The sequence below is a fragment of the Rousettus aegyptiacus genome, unplaced genomic scaffold (genome assembly GCF_014176215.1).
Source record: "Rousettus aegyptiacus isolate mRouAeg1 unplaced genomic scaffold, mRouAeg1.p scaffold_m13_p_2, whole genome shotgun sequence".
Classification (NCBI taxonomy): domain Eukaryota; kingdom Metazoa; phylum Chordata; class Mammalia; order Chiroptera; family Pteropodidae; genus Rousettus; species Rousettus aegyptiacus.
This window is the reverse complement of record NW_023416295.1, coordinates 129,711,335-129,731,049: the sequence shown is the minus strand read 5'-3', so window position 1 is coordinate 129,731,049 and position 19,715 is coordinate 129,711,335. Positions and strand designations below refer to the sequence as shown.

General features: G+C 41.4%; 1 protein-coding gene and 1 pseudogene across 5 annotated transcripts in view; both read left to right on the top strand.

Moving 5' to 3' along the window:
• Window positions 1–17,697, top strand: part of SCN8A (sodium voltage-gated channel alpha subunit 8) — a 166,685-nt gene extending 148,988 nt beyond the window's left edge. For 4 of the 5 annotated variants that reach the window (XM_036236494.1, XM_016142642.2, XM_016142648.2 and 1 more), the window contains 6 exons: window positions 3,846–4,130; window positions 5,893–5,946; window positions 6,447–6,584; window positions 7,579–7,683; window positions 10,499–10,769; window positions 14,013–17,697. In XM_036236494.1, coding sequence (XP_036092387.1) covers window positions 3,846–4,130; window positions 5,893–5,946; window positions 6,447–6,584; window positions 7,579–7,683; window positions 10,499–10,769; window positions 14,013–15,160 — 2,001 coding nt within the window. In that variant the 3' untranslated portion in view covers window positions 15,161–17,697. The remainder of the gene's footprint in view (window positions 1–3,845; window positions 4,131–5,892; window positions 5,947–6,446; window positions 6,585–7,578; window positions 7,684–10,498; window positions 10,770–14,012) is intronic. The other variant, XM_016142643.2, reaches the window with a different exon arrangement.
• LOC118614623 lies at window positions 8,382–8,500 on the top strand (annotated as a pseudogene).
• Window positions 17,698–19,715: the final 2,018 nt, after the last annotated feature.

The window sequence follows — 19,715 nt, the reverse complement described above, 5'->3', positions numbered from 1 at the left end:
CCTTCTTCTTTTCTTGCCTTTCCTGGAGTTTCAGTTTCCACTCCCCAAAAGCTTTTACTTGTCAACTTTCAAACAGTTTAGGAGGCCAGAAGTCTAGAATGGATAATCAGAACAGTAGAAAGTTTTCTTTGAAAAGCATTCTAAAATGAAACCTCTACATCAAGGTTTTCTCGAATGAGATGGGCAAGAACAAGTTTGAACTCAAATCTGAGATTTCAAACAAACATCCAGTAAGGGAAGCTCTGGTACAGGAATGTCATCTTACTTGATTGACTCCAGCCAACAGCACTGACCACTTCTGGTCGAGCAGGTGGAGAGGGCTCAGGATCCATTCCTGTACTGCAGTTTCCCAGCCCTTGTGTGAAAGAATAACTGCAAAAAGAAAAGATAGAATTTGCCTACATTTATAGTAACTTCCCAGTAATAAGCAGAACTAGGCACATCTATTTTATTTGAATGTTATTTTTCTGTGGGGGCATATGTTTTTAATTCCTTGGTTTGGGTTCTTGTGTATGCCAACACTTGAGAGGTTACCCTTAGAAAATGTTAAATAAGAAAACTTCAAGAACTGGATACCATCGACGCAGATGGGCTCAACTGTCACTGTGCTGCTCCAATGAAAGGCTCAGACCTTTGCTTGAGAGGGAACGTATGGCCTTAGCCTGTCCTGGGACACTGATTTCAGTCTCTTCTTCTCTTCTTCCTCAAACCAAAGACCAGAAAATTGAAACACTTATGCTATTGGCAAAGGAATACTTAATGTAGTTCTTTGCTTTTCTCTCCTCCATAGTAATCTTCATTTAAAGATGTTGCTGTGCTGTTAAATTTTTGAGGATATATAACAGTAATGCTATGAAACATGCATGCATTTTTGTTGTCAGTACATAGTTGTCCATTTAAAGCCATGTTCCCTCTGCCAGATATTAAAAGCTATTTGACAGATTTTAAAGTATTTAATGAACACTACTGTGTTGGGAATTATAGAGAAGACAAAAATGCTATAAGATTTAGTTTTCATTGGAACTTTCTTATCAGTTAAATGAGATTTTTATCAATCGATAAACATAAACCTCCATTGAAAAAAGTAACTTTTTATAGACTGCTAGAACCTAGCTTTGAGTAACATTCCTATACCTAGTTTTTAAAAATAACGAATTTCATCATAATTCAAGGCAATGTAGAGTAACTTGAGAGTTATTAGCGAGCAAAAGAGATCTAACTTATTAAGTGACTATCAATGGACACTTGAATTAGCATTTATAATATATATTTTGTGTGAGAGTTCAAAATAAGAAAGCATGTTTTCTTGCCCTTTGTTTACTTAGAATGTCAGCACAATGACAATTATATGTGGAGTACCCTTAACCAATTTCTGTTTAACATATTGTAGCTTATCAGCTACTGTTTATTGCAAGGGAGAATTATTAACATTTCATCAACTGTTTTCTATTTTATTCATAAACTAAGGTAAGGAGTTTTTCTTTGGTTATGATTAGTACATCAAAGTATATTTACACCTTAGAAGTACATTGGCTTTTATAAGATTTTTATGTTATAGATATAAGAACAGGCTCGGTAAATCAGTAAATACTTTTGTGTATTGATTCCTTTGATCAATCTGCAAGTATAAAAGTGTGAAGAGATCATTTAGTCAATTAGCTAATTATTCTTTCCTACTATATATACTACCCCATATTTAGCTGTTATACATAGATACTTGTAGGACAGGTTAGACTGGGTTAAGATAGAAAATTCCTTGAGAAGGTAGATTCCGAGTTAAGATTTAAAAAAGCAAGATTTCTCAGTTTCAAATCTTCAGGGTCCTACTTCCCTATTTCATACTTGTGAGGGTTCAGTAGAAGGTCATGATCTCTCACCTAAGCTCCGCTGCAAAGTGCTGTCACATAGACCTGAGCTTTAGAATCTTTACCTACTCTTATCTTTAAGAAATGATTATTCCCTTTGTGGATCACCCTCCTTTTGCCTATTTTTTTTGCACATTCCATTGCTTTCTGGTGCCCCCATCAAAGGGTGAGCAACTGCAAAATGTGGAGGTGAAATTCAGACCTAATCACATGATAAATTTGGTAACAAATAAATATGAATATCATTCTTCAAAATAACATTGAAGATTTTTCATATTTCAGATATTCTGGTTTTCCTTGCTCAAAGTAATGAACAGTTGAAATACAATCATTTTCTACTAATGACAGAGCTATTAAATCTAGAAGAGATTTCTTGGTCTAAGAATTAAGAAATAACTGCCTCTCAGTGTAAGGCCTTTATATATGAATTGGAGAAACACAAAATTAATATTTTCGTCTAAGGAAGAATGACTCCTTAACAGAATAGCATTGCCTTTTTTATATAGGACAGAACAGACAGCTCTTCCCAGCCATGTGTTCCACTGAATGACATTGCAATCTAAGACGAAAACAGAAGGACAACCCGAACCCAAGCCAGGCTCACATTAGAGCCCAGAGCTGCCCCCTGGCGTTCTTCTATGGCACGGCCCTTTTGGCCCTTTGGGTGCTGTGCTAGTCAGCAGCCTGTCCTGTCTCTTCCCTGCACTGAAAAACTGTGCAGGGACATGGTGATAACTTGTCACTTACTTCTAACAAAACAATAAAAGACTTCATTTATATCTATTGTCTTTATTTTAGTTCCATTAATTCTCCTAGGATACCAGTAAAAGGAAGTGTTCTTCCCACTTTAGGATCACCTTTCCGGGCCCTAACAGTCCCACTTAAGACAATAGCAAGTAATAATCAGGGCAGAAATGAATACCAGCCTTGTTTTTGCCCCACTGCCTAAAAGGCTATTTTTGTAAGCACTTTGAACTCCTCAAGTGAAAACTGCTGCCACAGTGGTAGTGTTGTCTAGCGCCTCTCACCTATAGTGTAAAGCAAAATCAAAGTTTAAAACAATCCAGAAACTTTGATTCCTGAGGGGTTTTTTTCCCTTTGCTTTTTTTTCATTCCTGAGCTTACTGTAGTCTGTGATTTTTAACAATATGCCAGTTGTTGGATTTCAAGAACAGTGATACAACTCGAAACTCTCCAAAAAAAAAAGTGTCTTTCCTGTTTCTAATACATTGTAGAGAATTGAGTCAAGCTCTGAATTGAGCAGAGGCATCAGCATTAGGCAAGCAAGGGGTGACTCTTAGATTTAGAAGCCTACAAAGTCGGAAAAAAAAAAAGGCTGAAGAAGTATAAGGAGCCATGTACGAAAAACACATCTGTTCCGATTTTATCTTACACTGTTTGGTAGAGGGAATATAGCTTTTTTTCTTGAGCCTGCAAAATATGCATGCTCAGCTATTGCCTGAAATAAGATAACTGGCCTTGCAAAGTCATAAAAGAGCCTTTATGTACCTTTGATTGATTCACTGCTAACCCCAAAGGGTGGTTCTCTGTGATTTTGAACAATCATAACTTGTTTTGCAGAAGGGGAATGTCTGTTGAAAGGCAACTGGTGAATTTGAGATCTCTCAGATTTTCCCACAGGCTATATTTTATGGATTGGCAAGAAAGGAGACTGGACTAAAAGAATTTTTTTAGTCCAGGTTGGTGCATAAGAGAGAAGACTTAGGTCAACTTGGGTAAGAGAATTTGTGTTAGTTGATATAAATACATAATTTTTTAGAATTCCTCAAAATATATTTCATAGATTTGGAAAATTGTGGTCCTACGAATGGATCTTTCTAATTACCCTAATTCCAAAAGGAATATATTGTTTCTATAGTCAGAACAAGCCACACAATGTCATTCCCCTCCTGGAAATCAAAAAAGTGTTCTTGCCTGTACTTCCTCTCAACACTCAGCAACCTCCCCCTTCCAATGCAGGTGGTGGTGAATGCCTTGGTGGGCGCCATCCCCTCCATCATGAATGTGCTGCTGGTGTGTCTCATCTTCTGGCTGATTTTCAGCATCATGGGAGTTAACCTATTTGCGGGAAAGTACCACTACTGCTTTAATGAGAGTTCTGAAATCCGATTTGAAATTGATTTTGTCAACAATAAAACTGAGTGTGAAAAGCTCATGGAGGGGAATAATACAGAAATCAGATGGAAGAATGTGAAGATCAACTTTGACAACGTTGGGGCAGGATATCTGGCACTTCTGCAGGTGGTAAGTGTTATTTTTTCAGTCCTATGAATTTTAGATGGGGAGCGGAAATCTCTTTTGGTCCCTTCTCAAGCCTGCTTCCAGGGTCAGGATTATTCTTAATAGGTCACACAGAGCCATGTCATTTCCTAAACCACTTCCAGGGAGATACCTTTCAGAGTGCTCTGACTTCTCTGAGACCTCATTCAAAGGGAATCTCTCGCTGCTCAGAAATTCAACAGCAAATAAAGATTCCTGCAGCATAATAAAGTTGCAGAGCGATCACCTTCAGGACAGGGTTTGTAGTTAAAGAGAAAGAAAAAAATAAGTGCATAGACCAAAAAGTGATGGCAGTTTTTATGGAGCCCAACAATACTATCTAACAGCTACACTGAAGTTAACTAAAGGGAAGAATATGGCAGTGCTATGATGCTGCCACTCAGGTCAACCCCAGAGAAAGGTCTCAGTGTTTCACAGTATGAAGGAATTTGTTTTAATTAGGTAGCATTCAATTATGTCTACTTTTCTCTTCCTCTCTCACTGGTTTTTGGGAGTGTTTGACAAGACTATGATGCGATGAAAACTTGTAGGCTTTGTAATCAGATGTAGAGATGTAGATTTGATATGTAATCTTAGACAAATTAATCAACCTACCTGTTTCTTCATCTATTAAATGTGGAAAATAACACCTTTCATGGTTATAAAGAGGATTGGTGATAATTTATTAAAATTTCTTAGCATAATGCCTGGCACGTAGCAGTGCTTATGAATGGTATTTGCTATTATGTTTTTTTGTTGCTATTACAACTATGCCTACATCAGATGGTTGTTGGGAGTATTAAATGTGATAATGCAGGTGAACTTGACCTTAACATATTGAGCATTTATAATTAGCTAATAGTAGATGGCAAAGTTAAAGGAATGAACAATGGTTCATCCCACTCAAAAGCTATTTTATTGTTCTATCCCAGTTCAAGAGATTGAGCCCACAAATCGAATCTGAATTGGAGCAGCTCCAAGAGACCAATGTACATCAACCAGCCAGTCAACACATTCTATTCAGAGTCCCCGCCATATGCAAAGCACCACTAGAGCCATCAGACAAATAGGGAACTGCCCATGCCCTGAAAAAACTTAGAATCTGGTTGAATAAATAAAACATGCATATAATGTAAATAAAACATGGAAAATTTTAATTGGCTACCCATATTTGTTTGCAAAATCAGGCTAGATATAGTAGATCCGAGGTGTACAATTGCGAAAAGGCCGCTTAGGTTGAAGCCAGTATTGCCACTACCCTAGGGTAAACATGTATATTAGTAAGGGGGAAGTTATGACCTTGTTTGGTTTTTTTTTTTTTTAATGCAGCTATGAATTTTTCAGACCCCCATTGCTTGTCAACTTTTTTTAAAGTGATGTCTCAATGGAGGGCTAAGTTCTAAGGACTCTCATTAGATTCCTGCCACTCGTTCATAAACGTGAGTTTGCCCAAGCTTTAGGCAACCTTCTCAGGCCCATTTTAAAGACCTTTTGAAAAAGTATTGATCCAGTTGCCATTGTCAATATGTTTCTCTGCCAAACTTTGTTGTTATTTATTTTCAGGGACTTAGACAAAGCTCCCGTGGGGACCCATATTAATAAACAGAAAATTCTATGTCCACCTGAGGCTGCACCCAAACTCCCCGTCTGTGTTCTCACTAAACCTAAGCCAGCCCTCTTGGACACCTGCTTAGACTCCCACCCGTTCCCTAATAGGCACAGTCTAATGGCTGACTCTGTTTGCCAGGCAACCTTCAAAGGCTGGATGGACATCATGTATGCAGCTGTAGATTCCCGAAAGGTAAGGCTATACCTGGTGAAACCACTATGTTCTCAGGTTGTTAGAAAGCAAGCAGCATGGTGGATCTCATCAAGAAAGAGAGGGAGGGTTAGAACATTTATTGCTTATTTTATTGATTATAGAGCACTTTCCTCCTCTCTGTCATCACTCTCTCACACTGACTCCAGATGATCATGCTGTTGCTTTTAGCCTGGCCCCGGTGGCACTGTCTACTCTTCAGTGTTGATTTGAAATAAGTATGGCTTCTAGCAGACAGCATCCCTGCCCCCTCACCTTGTGATTTGCTTATCCTCCACCTAAGTCTTGGGAGGAATAACACCTTCTGAGTGCAGGACCTGCCGGTGCGGAAAAGGAGGCAAGCAGAGAGAATCTAGGGTTCCCCGACCCCAGCTTGTTCAGCTGCTTGAGTGGTCAGTTATGGCTGATGGCCTTGGCAGGTCACCCACCTGATCCCCAAGCTAGGAGCTGACTCTGTTCCTTTTTCTCCTGTCCTTTGACAGCCTGATGAGCAACCTAAGTATGAGGACAACATCTACATGTACATCTACTTTGTCATCTTCATCATCTTCGGCTCCTTCTTCACCCTGAACCTGTTCATTGGTGTCATCATTGATAACTTCAATCAACAAAAGAAAAAGATAGGTCTCCTCCCCTCATTGCCAGTGGCCTAAGGTCAACCCAGATGAGAGGCATATCTCTCTATCTCTAAAGAGATAACACCTCTCTTTCTCTAAAATCCATATCATCACCTCACTGTAGCACTGGACCCACTGTACATTAGCCCCAACTAACTCTTTCTGTTGGGAGCTAAATTTCACAGTGTGCAATTTACCACATTTACTAGCAATCTTATTATAAGGACTTTTACTGATATGGAACTCCCACCAGGGAGGGGTATGGTCAGAGAGGGTCTAGTGACAGGGGTGCAAAAGGAAAGCAGATGAATAGCTGTAGTGAGAAGTAGAAATTGCCTAGTGTGTAACTAACTGTCCATGTTAATCCCTTGGGACCACTAGCAAGTTGGGATTTGAGAGACCACCCTTAGAAAGTTCATTTCCTTACTTGTCCAGATGGTTAACAGTATTCCAAAGCAAATTGAAAAGCTTACTCTCATCATTCATTTTATAAATGTAATCTGTCCCAACAAATTCCATGGAACTTCCCAAATTGTTTTTTTTGTACCAGGATTTCTACGTTTTTAATATTGTTAGAAATAAATGGGCCATTAGCCAGGACTTGAAATCTTTTTATTTTAAAATATTTTTTTTCCTAGAATTTTATCAGGATGGCAGGCCAAAAAAAAATTTTAGGAACCAGTGAGATGTAACTATCTTCAGAGTCATTGCTCTCAAGTTTAGTTCTTCCCTGAGAATCTGTAATTGGGTAGTCCAGGTTCTTTCTTCCTAGCAGATCTCAGAAAACTGAAGCTGAAAACAAAAACAAAGGCAGAGGTCTCTGAATTAGAATAGTTGTCCCAGGTCTGCCTCACTCTGGAAAAACTGTTAGCTAAACCGACCTCAGGGAAGGAAAGGGAATAAATCTCCCTCACTTCTCAATGTTGAACCTTAGGTTCCAAACCCAAAGCATGTGAGGGCCAGTTGTAATTGCTCGTTCTCTTTTTCCCTCCTTTACTTTGGAGGTCAGGACATCTTCATGACTGAAGAACAGAAGAAGTACTACAATGCCATGAAAAAGCTGGGCTCAAAGAAACCACAGAAACCCATTCCCCGCCCCCTGGTGAGTGCATTGTGCAGGCCAAGGGCAGAGTGAGACCACATATGGAAAAAGACACTGGTAGGGTTGTTGCAAAGGAAGGAAATGGGTAAGTGACAGGCTTCCTGTGCCCGCTAATACTCTCCTAGCCGCCCCATCCAGAAGATCTGAGGAAAACAGCAGAAGAACAGGGATTCAGATATGAGATGGCTTTTACATGTGTGCTTGACCTTGTCTCCGTATCTTCCTTGGGCGGCAGCAACAGAGAGTTGGCATGTTAACTACACTGGCTCTGGCCCTGGAAGAGAGATGTTTTAAGAGACAATTAACTAATAAAGGAAAGTAAAAATGAAAGCTGATCTCTTTCCTACCAATATGAGATAGGATTTGGTCATATTATCAACTCTCTACCCAACAAGTCAGGCTTTACAAGGATGTATCTGGAAGCTAAAATAATGCTTCTGGCTATTTGTGGGAGGAGAAGAGGGTAAAACTAAAAGATTCTGATGTCTTGATTTACTCTCTTGATCTGAGACTTTTGTACAACAGATTTGGGGACTGGGACCCTGCTTTACTCTTCTGTTGATGGCTGTGCTCTTCCTTCAGAGAGGGAGATGCTCCTGAAGCCATGTACCCAGCTTTGTGGGACACAGCCCTCAAAGACCAGGCTCAAAGTCCTTTCCTCTGTAACTTGGATTTAAGTTACTACTTAAAAGAAAAAAGTCTACAGCCATGCCACCCTGTAAACACCTGATCCTGTCTGATTTCGGAAGCTAAGCAGGGTCGGGCCTAGTTAGTACTTGGTTTGGAGACCACCCGGGAATACCAGGTGCTGCAGGCGTAATTAAAAAAAAGAAAGAAAGAAAACAAACAAGAAGACAGACCTATTAAAATAAAGCTTACCTGGCAGTATAATATGTAAAAATAAAAGTAGAGCTACTTTGTTTGACTCAAGAGTGGGAATCCTAGAGTATTTTCTCTACTCACCCCCACATCCTGTTCCTGGTATACTTGCCTTACCAAATTCTGAGGGAAAGGTAACCCTAGGGCTTTGCAGAACTGGTGGTTTGAAAGCCACTAAGTTAAAGTAATCCTGAGAATAAGTACCAGCTCAAGTGCCTAAGTACTTTAAAAGAAAATGAGGGCTATCTTAAGAAAGCAATTTTTTTTTTTGTAATTTCTTGATGTTAGAGTTTACATTCTGTGATAGAAATGGGACCAAATGGAATGGAAGAGGATTAACATTTCTAAAGTTCTCTTCAGTACTTTGCACATGGAATCCTGAGTGTATTTTCTTTCACTCCAAAATATAAAAGCTTTGCGTGATAAGACACATTAATAGTGATTAGCACTCACTCACCAAATAACAGCATGTCCTCCAATAAGATCATTTCCTTCAATAGTCATTTCATTCTAACGATGAGATACATAGGAACTTAACTCTTGTTTATATCAGTTATACTGTGGTAAAACTAGTTTTGTTTCGCATAAGTCGTTTTGCATAAGTCACAGAACCTATGACATTAAATGAAGACTTAACTGTAGTTAAAGATCTACTGCTTACCAAGCACTAAGCATAAAGTGATGAACAAAATTTAGACATTGCTATCATGGAGCTTACAATATAATAAGGATATAGATAATAAAAAAGTAAGCAAATGGCTATTATAAAATGTGTAATGTGAGAAAAAATTAACCAGAGGGCCATGACAGACAGAAGAATGGAGCCTTAGGGTGGGGTGGGGGGTCTACTTCAATAGAGTAGTCAGAGAAAGCCTCACTTAGGAAGGTCTTTCTACTTGAGTGGATGAGAAGGAGCCAAAATATTGAGTAAAGAGATCCTGGAAAAGGATACAAAGCCCTAAAAGCAGAAAAAAATATTAGTGTGGCCAGGTGGCAACGAGCTCGAGGAAAGGGCATGAGAGGAGCAAGATCAGACTGTAAAAGGCATTTTTACACCAGGTTAACAATAGGAATTTTGTTGCAAGCCCAATAAGAAACTATTAGAAGGTTTTAAATAGAAGAATGATGTGATTCATTTATGTTTTTAAATAACCACTCTTGCCACTTTGTATAGATTGCATTGGATGAGGGCAAGAGGGGAAGCAGGGAGACGAGTGAGGAGACTCTTCTAGAAGTCCAGATGAAGATGATGGTGGCTTAGAGTGGGACCAACAGAAGTAGAATGAAGTGTATGAATTCAGATTATATTTTTCGGAGAAAGAATCATTAGACCCTGCAGTGGATTAGATGGGAGATAAGGAGAGGAAAGAGACAAGGATGACCCTCTGATTTCTCGCTTAGAGACTAGATAAATAATTGAGGTGAGAACAAGCTGGGTGAGGGGCAGAGATAGGCCTTAGTTCTGCTTTGGTCTTGTTAAGTTTGAGGTGCTTATGAGTCATCAAGGAGAGCTGTCAAATAAGCAACACAGGAATTCAAAGGGAAGATATGGGCTGTAGAAGGAAGACCTTGAGAAATATAAGTACATCGATGTTATATAAGCAGTAGGAATGGATGCGCTCTTCCAGAGAGAATGTGTAGAGAAAGAAGAGATTAAGAGGAGAAATGGCTGGGAAATGAGACTAAATAGGAGCAGCTGCAGAGGTGGGACGGCATCTAGAAGTATGTGGTGGCGGAGATGCAAAAGGGAAGAGTGGCAATTTTAGCGGACTCTTGCTGAGGTCATACTGGTGTTGGGGTCTGTCTGTGTTCCTGATCTCCTGATAGAAAGCAGAATACTCTGAATAATAAGATGGTAACTTCCACAGTCTGCTTGGAAGGGCTTTCATGAATCCTTTTGTGTCTTTCCTCCCTCCTTCCCTCCGCACCCACCCAGAACAAAATCCAAGGTATCGTCTTTGATTTTGTCACTCAACAAGCCTTTGACATTGTTATCATGATGCTCATCTGCCTTAACATGGTGACAATGATGGTGGAGACAGACACTCAGAGCAAGCAGATGGAGAATATTCTCTACTGGATTAACCTGGTCTTCGTCATCTTCTTTACCTGTGAGTGTGTGCTCAAAATGTTTGCCTTGAGGCACTACTACTTCACCATTGGCTGGAACATCTTCGACTTCGTGGTAGTCATCCTCTCCATTGTGGGTGAGTAAGGCAGGCTGGGAAGGGAAAAGGGGACCTGACTGGCCTTGAGGACAGGATTCCCAGGAGAGCAACGAGTTACACAGGTCTCTGAGCGCAGGCTGCTTACTGTCATAGCTTAAGCCCATGTGTGCCCCTAAGTTCTCGTGGGCCTACCCGGCAGGTTACATGGTCAGTGAGTTTCTATTGAGTGTTGAGATTAGCCTTGGATTGTAAATTCTATGGTTGAAGGGGAAATTCAAGATTAGATTTGGTTCTTGCTTTCAAAGAATTTAAATCTAACAGAGGAGGTAAAGAGATTTATTTTAAAAAAATGCAGGTATAATAGCAATATAAAATAAAAAAGGAATGGTATGAAATGGTTAATTTGGGTATTAACGAAGTGGTCTAGGAAAATTCTGATGGGACGATAGTGGTAGCGATGATAATGGCAAAGCTCATTTTACTGAAATTTTACTGTGTGTCAAGTATAATTTGAGAGTTGCTTCACTTGTATTATCTCATTTGATTGGTATGGCAGCCAGCAAGCAGGCTATTTTATTATCTTCACTGCAAAGATGTCCAGGGTCACTCAATTCGGTGGTGGTAGAGGCAGAACTCAAGTTGGTTTTTAACAGTGACTGTGATGTTTTGCTTCACCCTAAATGCATGGAAGGGGTGATATCCTGGCAGGCAGAGGAAGTGCTGTCCTATCGATTGCCCTCCCAGACTGTTTCCCTGCCTTCCTTACAGGCATCCTGAATGGTGAAACACTGCCCTGGTATGTTTGACTGACTTAGGCTAACACAGACAGAGTGCCCAAGACCCATGGGAACCAGTTCCAGAGCTTAGGTGGCCTGGCTGGTTTAGCGAGGCAGTTTCTGTGGGCAGCAGAAGGCAGCTGGCCCTCCCTTTGGCCTGGGCAACTTTCTATTTCTGTCCTCAGGAGCAGCATCCAAATGTGTGTTGATACATGGAACACCAATCCCATCCATCTCTCCTCAAGAAAAGAATCCCACCATGAAATTATTTTGGGCAAAACTATACATTGAATTTCCCTTTGGCGGGTCACAGAACACAGTAGCCTATACAAGAATCCTAGAAGTCCTGCAGTAAAGAGCTCTGTTTAACATACCATCCCACCTTTATTTGATCACAACACCCTTTTTCTAGTAATGATGATATCTCATATTTTAATGGAATATACTATGTGCTGGTCAACATTCTAAGTACTTTACATGTTTTAATTTATAACCCTCACAACTCTCTTAAGTGTCATAAGGAACTGCAGCACAGAGTAGTTACCAAGACATGGGGCTGTTAAGTGAGTAAGCCCCCTAACCTCCCACAACACATGCGATGAATAATGCTGCCCTTGTCCACTGTTCTTAAACTTTTTCAGCCCCCGCCCCCCATCATTGACTGGGATGGAAAATCCACAGACAAAACCATGCCCCATGTTCTCAGATAGTACTTGAAAATAAAGAGGAAGAATAGTGTTACTTTTGATGATTGAGATTTTTATTAAATACCATTAATTTGTTCAGAAACAAAGTATAGAGATCATCTTTTTAAATTAAGCGGCATGGAGGTGAAACTAGCCTTGGAACTTCCTAAGGGACCCTTTAAATGGTGTTCCTGCTGCCCGGGTTGCTGTCTTCCCCATCTCTTTCCCCTTTTCTCTCAGGACAAATACATATCCTATAAAACTTCACTCAGGCATCTCCTCTCTGAAGCCTGCCTTGCCCACCATACATGGAATACAAGTATTATATATATTACCCAACTTCTTATGGTCACTGATTATGGCTTCATTGAGAAGTAAAAAGAAGAACTGAGAAATCATTTGGGGTCCTGGCTGAGGTAAATATTCTTTCGAAAACTCAAAACACCCCATGGAGTTCTAGCTCCAGAAGAAGCTCCAAGTGGTTATCTGGCCTACTTTGAACTTACTGCATCTTGTTTGTTCCTTTCTTAAAGTTCCTTAAGATTCTTGCCTAGCTTAAAGCCTTCAAATAAGAGAATTCCATAGACTTCTGAAGTTCATCACCCCGGTACTTATGAATCCTTATGGTTGAAAGATATTTCCTTATTTAAAGTCAATCCCTAATATCAGTTGCAGCTCACGCTGTCTTGTCAGGGCCTCAATAGCGAGAGAAGGCACTGAAGGAAGAGAACATGTCATCGCCTTCCATTCAGCTATCATTTCCCAACCTTTTCATCTCCTCTTCCTTCTGTGGCCCCTCGCCGGGTTCCCATTATTGGTTTTAAGGCAAGTGATCTGGCAGAGGCGGACCCCTGGATGAATGTAAACAGAAAAAAAGCCCTCTCATTTGTACATTTTCACTGTCTAGTTTTATTTCCTACTAACACCTTGACATTTTTATCTGCCGATACTGGTTTCTGGTTGATGGCTTCAAACACAAAACCTGGAAGCTCTGAGTTAAAAGCCACTCCTGAGAGGACCCTATAGTTTTCTAGAGTCATTGAGTAGGGACACAGGGCAGTGAGAAACCAAAGACATCTTTTCAGAGTCAGGAAGAAGATACTTTGAAACTGATAGCATTATCAGAATAACTGAGACATCACAGCCAAAGGGTTGTGAAGTCCTGGGGTAGGCCAGGACCTCTTGTTCATTCTTTGTGGATATGAGAATTTGATAGCATTTTGGAGAAGAATTTATAACACCTTGGAAAGTGATGCATGCACAAATCTGAAAAAAACTAATTGTCTTTTAGTGGGAAAACAGATAAATGAAGACCTAGTCATGAAATTCAACCACTGAAATAAATCTAAAGTTATTTAAACACCAGAGAGCAGTCTCACAGACATAATGTTAAGTCTCAAAAGCAAGTTAGAGATCTAAAAAAATTGATCTACAAAGATGGACATAGTATAATATTTTAAACATAGTAAGAAATTATCTATAATTTATGGGTTCATACATAGCAATATTATGAAGACACTGCAGTGATACCATCTTCAGGATTGTGGTTGCTTCTGGGGCTGAAGAGAGGAAACATTTGGTGAAATGCTGGCGTCCCTTAAATCTGGGCGTTAGTGCATAGGTGTCTTGTTTTCTCTGCTTTTCTATGTGTTTGAAACATGTGAGTTTCTCTTTTTATCATGAGAGTTCAGATTGAATAGTAAGGCACTCATTCTGTAAAGTCCTTTGAAGTTAAGAGTTTCATAATGCCAGGTGACATAAATAAAGAGAAAGAACTTCTCCAATCGCAGTAACATATCTTCTTATATTCCTCTTCTTAGGAATGTTCCTGGCCGATATAATTGAGAAATACTTTGTTTCCCCAACCCTATTCCGAGTCATCCGATTGGCCCGTATTGGGCGCATTTTGCGTCTGATCAAAGGCGCCAAAGGGATTCGTACCCTGCTCTTTGCCTTAATGATGTCCTTGCCTGCTCTGTTCAACATCGGCCTTCTGCTCTTCCTGGTCATGTTCATCTTCTCTATCTTTGGGATGTCCAATTTTGCTTATGTGAAGCACGAGGCTGGCATTGATGACATGTTCAACTTTGAGACATTTGGCAATAGCATGATCTGCCTGTTTCAGATCACAACCTCAGCTGGGTGGGATGGCCTGCTGCTGCCCATCCTAAACCGCCCCCCTGACTGCAGTCTGGAAAAGGAACACCCAGGGAGTGGCTTTAAGGGAGACTGTGGGAACCCCTCAGTGGGCATCTTCTTCTTCGTAAGCTACATCATCATCTCCTTTCTAATTGTCGTGAACATGTACATTGCCATCATCTTGGAGAACTTCAGTGTCGCCACAGAGGAGAGTGCAGACCCTCTGAGTGAGGATGACTTTGAGACCTTCTATGAGATCTGGGAGAAGTTTGACCCCGATGCCACCCAGTTCATCGAGTACTGTAAGCTGGCAGACTTTGCAGATGCCTTGGAGCATCCTCTCCGAGTGCCCAAGCCCAACACCATTGAGCTCATTGCCATGGATCTGCCCATGGTCAGCGGGGATCGCATCCACTGCTTGGATATCCTTTTTGCCTTCACCAAGCGGGTCCTGGGAGACAGCGGGGAGTTGGACATCCTTCGGCAGCAGATGGAGGAGCGGTTCGTGGCATCCAATCCTTCCAAAGTGTCTTACGAGCCAATCACGACCACACTGCGGCGCAAACAGGAAGAGGTGTCTGCAGTGGTCCTGCAGCGCGCCTACCGGGGACATTTAGCAAGGCGGGGCTTCATTTGCAAAAAGACAACTTCCAATAAGCTGGAGAATGGAGGCACACACCGGGAGAAAAAGGAGAGCACCCCGTCTACAGCCTCCCTCCCATCCTATGACAGTGTAACTAAACCTGAGAAGGAAAAACAGCAACGGGCAGAGGAAGGAAGAAGGGAAAGAGCCAAAAGACAAAAAGAGGTCAGAGAATCCAAGTGTTAAAGGAAAGTAAAAATTAAATATTGTACAAATTTAAAACTTGCAAGTGAAAGATTGTTTACAAACTTCCTGAATATTATCAATGCAGAACAGCTGTGGAGACACTTTACCCTGAAGATCTATACCAAACGTAGTCTGCTTACCATGTAACACAGTTGCATCTTGAGCAGTGACCTGCCCAGGGCAAAGGACCCTGCTCCCTGGACTCACAGATTTTCTAATGCTTGGGCAGGTGGTTACTGCATGTTCCACATCAGTCAATGCAACTTAGGACAAAACTAACAGGATACAAAAACAGAGGAGAGGCTGCCGGGACCAGCATATTTCCGTTGCAGCCAAATGGATTTTATTTTTTCATTTTGTTGATTCTCAGAAGCAGAAAGCATCACTTTAAAAGTTTATTTGTTCATGCAAACTATATTTGCATTCTTACATTAGTTAAGCTAAGCAGCAAAAAGAAAAAACACACACACTCACATTTAGCCCATGTCATTTAATTGTCAGTTTCTTTGACATAAACCGCATCTTCTCCACATGGGCTTCACGTGGTTTGGAGATGGGTGGGGGAAAACAATCAGGTTTCTTCAGGCTGAGGAGGACTTGCTCAGGCCGATTCCAAACATTGTGCTTGTTCAATGCGTAGAAATGATTTGCATGATGGCATGCCGTGATCAGAAGTCATGCATGAGAACCATACACCACAGGACACTACTAATCCTGTCCCCTGCACTGGGTCAGCCTTTGGATAGGACCCAGCCCTGCACCGTTCACTGTATTTGGAGGGGAAAAAAATGGTAAGAGTTCCATACCCACTGCAATTCTTTATGAATTCTTAGAAGTCTTTCATACACCTTCTGGGTAGGGGAACATAACCAACCAATTGACCACCACCAACAAAAAACCCAATCCAACAAGCAGATGGATCCGTTGTGTGTATATGTTTAACAGACATCTCTAACATACAGCCATTGTTGCACATTTCGAAAGATGAACTATTTAATGCTGCTCTGTGTCCCGTACGTGGGGAAACTTTGATCTCAAATGGCTTGTATTAATGTCACTGTAAAACCAAATCCTAGGGCTAAAAACAAAAATCGAAAAAAAAGTTCATTTGTATTTTGCAATATTTATGATTGTTTAGCCTTCATAATGGAGAACTGACACTTATTTGGGGTAGAGATAAAAGTGCTATTCAAAGTAGCATGTTATCTCTAGGGGGTAATTTGGGGAACTTAAAACAACCTTTCGTTGGGGGTAAAGGGGTGCTCACTTCATTTAGTATCATGTCTTTCTGCATTGTGGCTTTCTTTGGGCTTGGGTCCACGTGGAGAGGGGTTCAGATATTCTGAACAGGCCTCACTCTGCTACAGAGGGGTTGTCACAAGCTCACACACTGCATGATTCCTCTTGCCTCCATCACATTTGTCCACCAAGCAGGGCTTCCCTTACCCACAGAGGTGGGTGAGGGCAGCAGCACTGGGGCTATGGCTGTGGTTTCTTTCATTTATTATTAGAATAAATCGTCAGTGGTGGGACCTGAGATAGAGATGGAGCCGCCTCAACCAAACCCACTCGGTTTCTTTATTGCACTGGTTCTCATGAGAAAGTGACTTAGTATTAATTCTTAAGATGTTCCAGCTTCCCCCAGCGCATTCCCTTTCAGCCAGCTTCGCTCTCTGCTTAGCAACCTGCCCATTGTCTTTGGAGGGTGGCTTTGGGGGGAGCGTCATATCTTCCATTCCATCTCCTGCTTTAGGGAAGACAGTTTTTAGTCCAGGGGTTTCTCATCTGATGACTAGATTTTAAAGCCAAGATGCTGCAGTTGAATGTGTCAGGAAGTCTATACAAAGTATAGGAGAGACTTTAGCATGTGAACCAAATCAAAATAAATTCTTCCTGAACCATATAGTAGAGGGGGAAAAACCAATAATCAGACACACCAATTGCCTTGCAGTAGAAGCACTTTGGATGTATTTTCACTGTCCACCTGACTAGTTTTGCGTAGAACAAACCACAAGTCAGTAAGCAGAGCTTTCTATCTTGTTGGACCATTAGAAGCTATCCAGCTCTTGTAAGCCTGCCTCTGCGGCATCACCCATAGAACTTTTGTACTACACCCGACACCGGGTTGGGAAGGCATTTCTTTCAGTGACCCTGCTAACTGCTAGGATGAATGTATAGTAACATGTACAGGCTACATCGTAAACAGCACAAAACAGGAGCTGACACGTGGTTATTCTTTTTAAGAGAATTATAAATACTGTAATATATCATTTTATTTTATTGGCATGCCTTTTTGTAAATACAAATTATTAACTTATTAAATAGGAAATGGCTTCTGGCTTATGCCATTGTCATGTTTATTTTTATTTTTTATACTTTTCTTTCTTCTTAGAACTTAGCTGCTGTCAGCCAGTGTACATCCCCAAACCAGACAGACAGACAAAAAATTTTTTATCGCTAATGATCTTTTCCAAAACAACAAAAAATATATATATTTTTGTTCCAATGTGCAATAAATTCTAACCACTTCTATGCAAGATCTGGCTAACCTTCATAATTGTTCTTAGGTCTTGAGATGGGCAACGGAGCTACAAGATCCCACTCGGTACCCCAAGTGCTCATGCTAGTGATGTCATTAAGCTACTAGAGAATATTAATGAGGTTTTTCTGAGATCTGACCTTTTTCCTCCCCCAGACTCTGATCCCAGCCCAGCAGGCTATCTCCTCAGTCACACACACACATGGGCCTTGGTGTCTGACACCCATCAGCCAGCTTCATAGGGAAGAAGCCACCTCCACTCTATCTGAAGTTTCACTTTTTCTTTTTAACTTTTCCCACCTTCTTTTCCCTCCCCGCCATCCCTCCACCTGCTCACTCACTCGCTCACTCTCTCACTCACCCGCCCTGCTCCACACTTCTTTGGTAGTCAATGACACCATCACCAGCAGTTTACACCCGCAGTTAACAGGCATTGAACTGAAAGAATCAGTGATGACGTTTTTGTACATCTTCACTGAGTGGGTAAGTGGCAACGCTTTGCCAAATATTAACGAAGCCAATCAAAAAGCAGCAGCAGCCACAGTATCACTGCACATATATATATATAGATATATAAATATAATATAAATATTTATTTTTTGTAGCCAGGTCCTTGGTGCAGTATTTATACTCCACAATCCACCTTTAAAAAAAGGACAAAAAGCAAAAAGACATGTGATGCTGTTAATGTAAAATGCAGAGCCAAAGCCACTGAGCAGCAGCTGACACGGTTGCTGGCTTGTGTGAAAACACTTTCCCCTCTTTCCTTAACCTCCTGGTTGCTTAGGATGAGGAGACTCCAGCATTTAAAGCAGAGGGCAAGAGTAGGGAGAACTTCCTGAGTCAGCGTGACCTACTCCCACTTCTTTCTAAATGAGCCTCTTTTGGCACCAGAAGTTGACAGGGGAGAGATAAACAGAAATTCCCAGTCAAAGCCCCTGGAACGACAGTGCCCAGAGTTCTTTTATTTTTCGCCGCAACCAATGTAAACTTGTAAAAGACCAATAGTGAAGATTAGTGTATTAGTGAATGCATGGAGGCCAAACACTGCTCTAAACGAGACGTGATAAAAAGTAAATCACTACTATAAGCCAAAAAGGAAACAAAATAAAAATGACCCTTTTTACTGTACAAGGGAAGCCTGTCTTGGTGTGTGTTTGTTGCTTGATACCAGTTCTTGAGTCCTGGGAGAGGTCTGGGAGTTGGGACCTTAGCACATTTGGGGAAAGGAGGAGAATGGAAGGAAGAGTAATCAAAGGGTCTCTGGCAAAGTTCTGGCTGAGACGTAGAGATTGGAGAGAAAAGCAAGGTCCTGACCCTCCCCCTTCCCCTACCCATCCCCATTCACCTGTTGCATGTGACATTACTCCCCTATTAGGCTGGTGCTTAAAAGACTATGAAACCCTTTCCTCACCAGTTCACCTGGCAGAGCCCCCAGAGACAATGTCAGTCAACCCAGCTGGGCTGGCCTTCTGCCTTTTTCACCAGTACATGAAGAAAAAACTTATCCCAATGCTCCAAAGCTCGGGCGAGCACGATGCCCAACAGCCTCCACTCTGCTAGCTAATGCTGGGCACTGCCCTCCATTACCCCACAAATAAACCAGCAGACTAAGGCTGGTCTTGTTCACACTTGTGCGGGGGAGAGGGGCATCCCTCACCCTGCTGCACTTTGGGGACATCCCTCTCTAGGCCATGTCTCCTGGTCCAGGAACACTCTCAGGAGGATTCTGAAGTGCCCACTCTAGTCCGCTCCAGTAGCTCCACTCTGGAGAGAGATGGCTGGTAGGTCAGTCCCCATCCTCCCCCAGCCCCCAGCCTGCCTCCAGGTCTGCTGTGGAGGTGAGATTGCCATGGGTTATGACTTTGTGACTTGAGTCCTAGGCATCTTCTGTAATGATGCCTCATTTTTTCTCAGATGTTGCCCAAAGTTTTGCAAAAAGCTTCGTTCATTTTCAGGTACCCCCACCCCCTAAAGAATTGGCTGCAACTAGTCAGCCAGGGGGACATCAGGAGA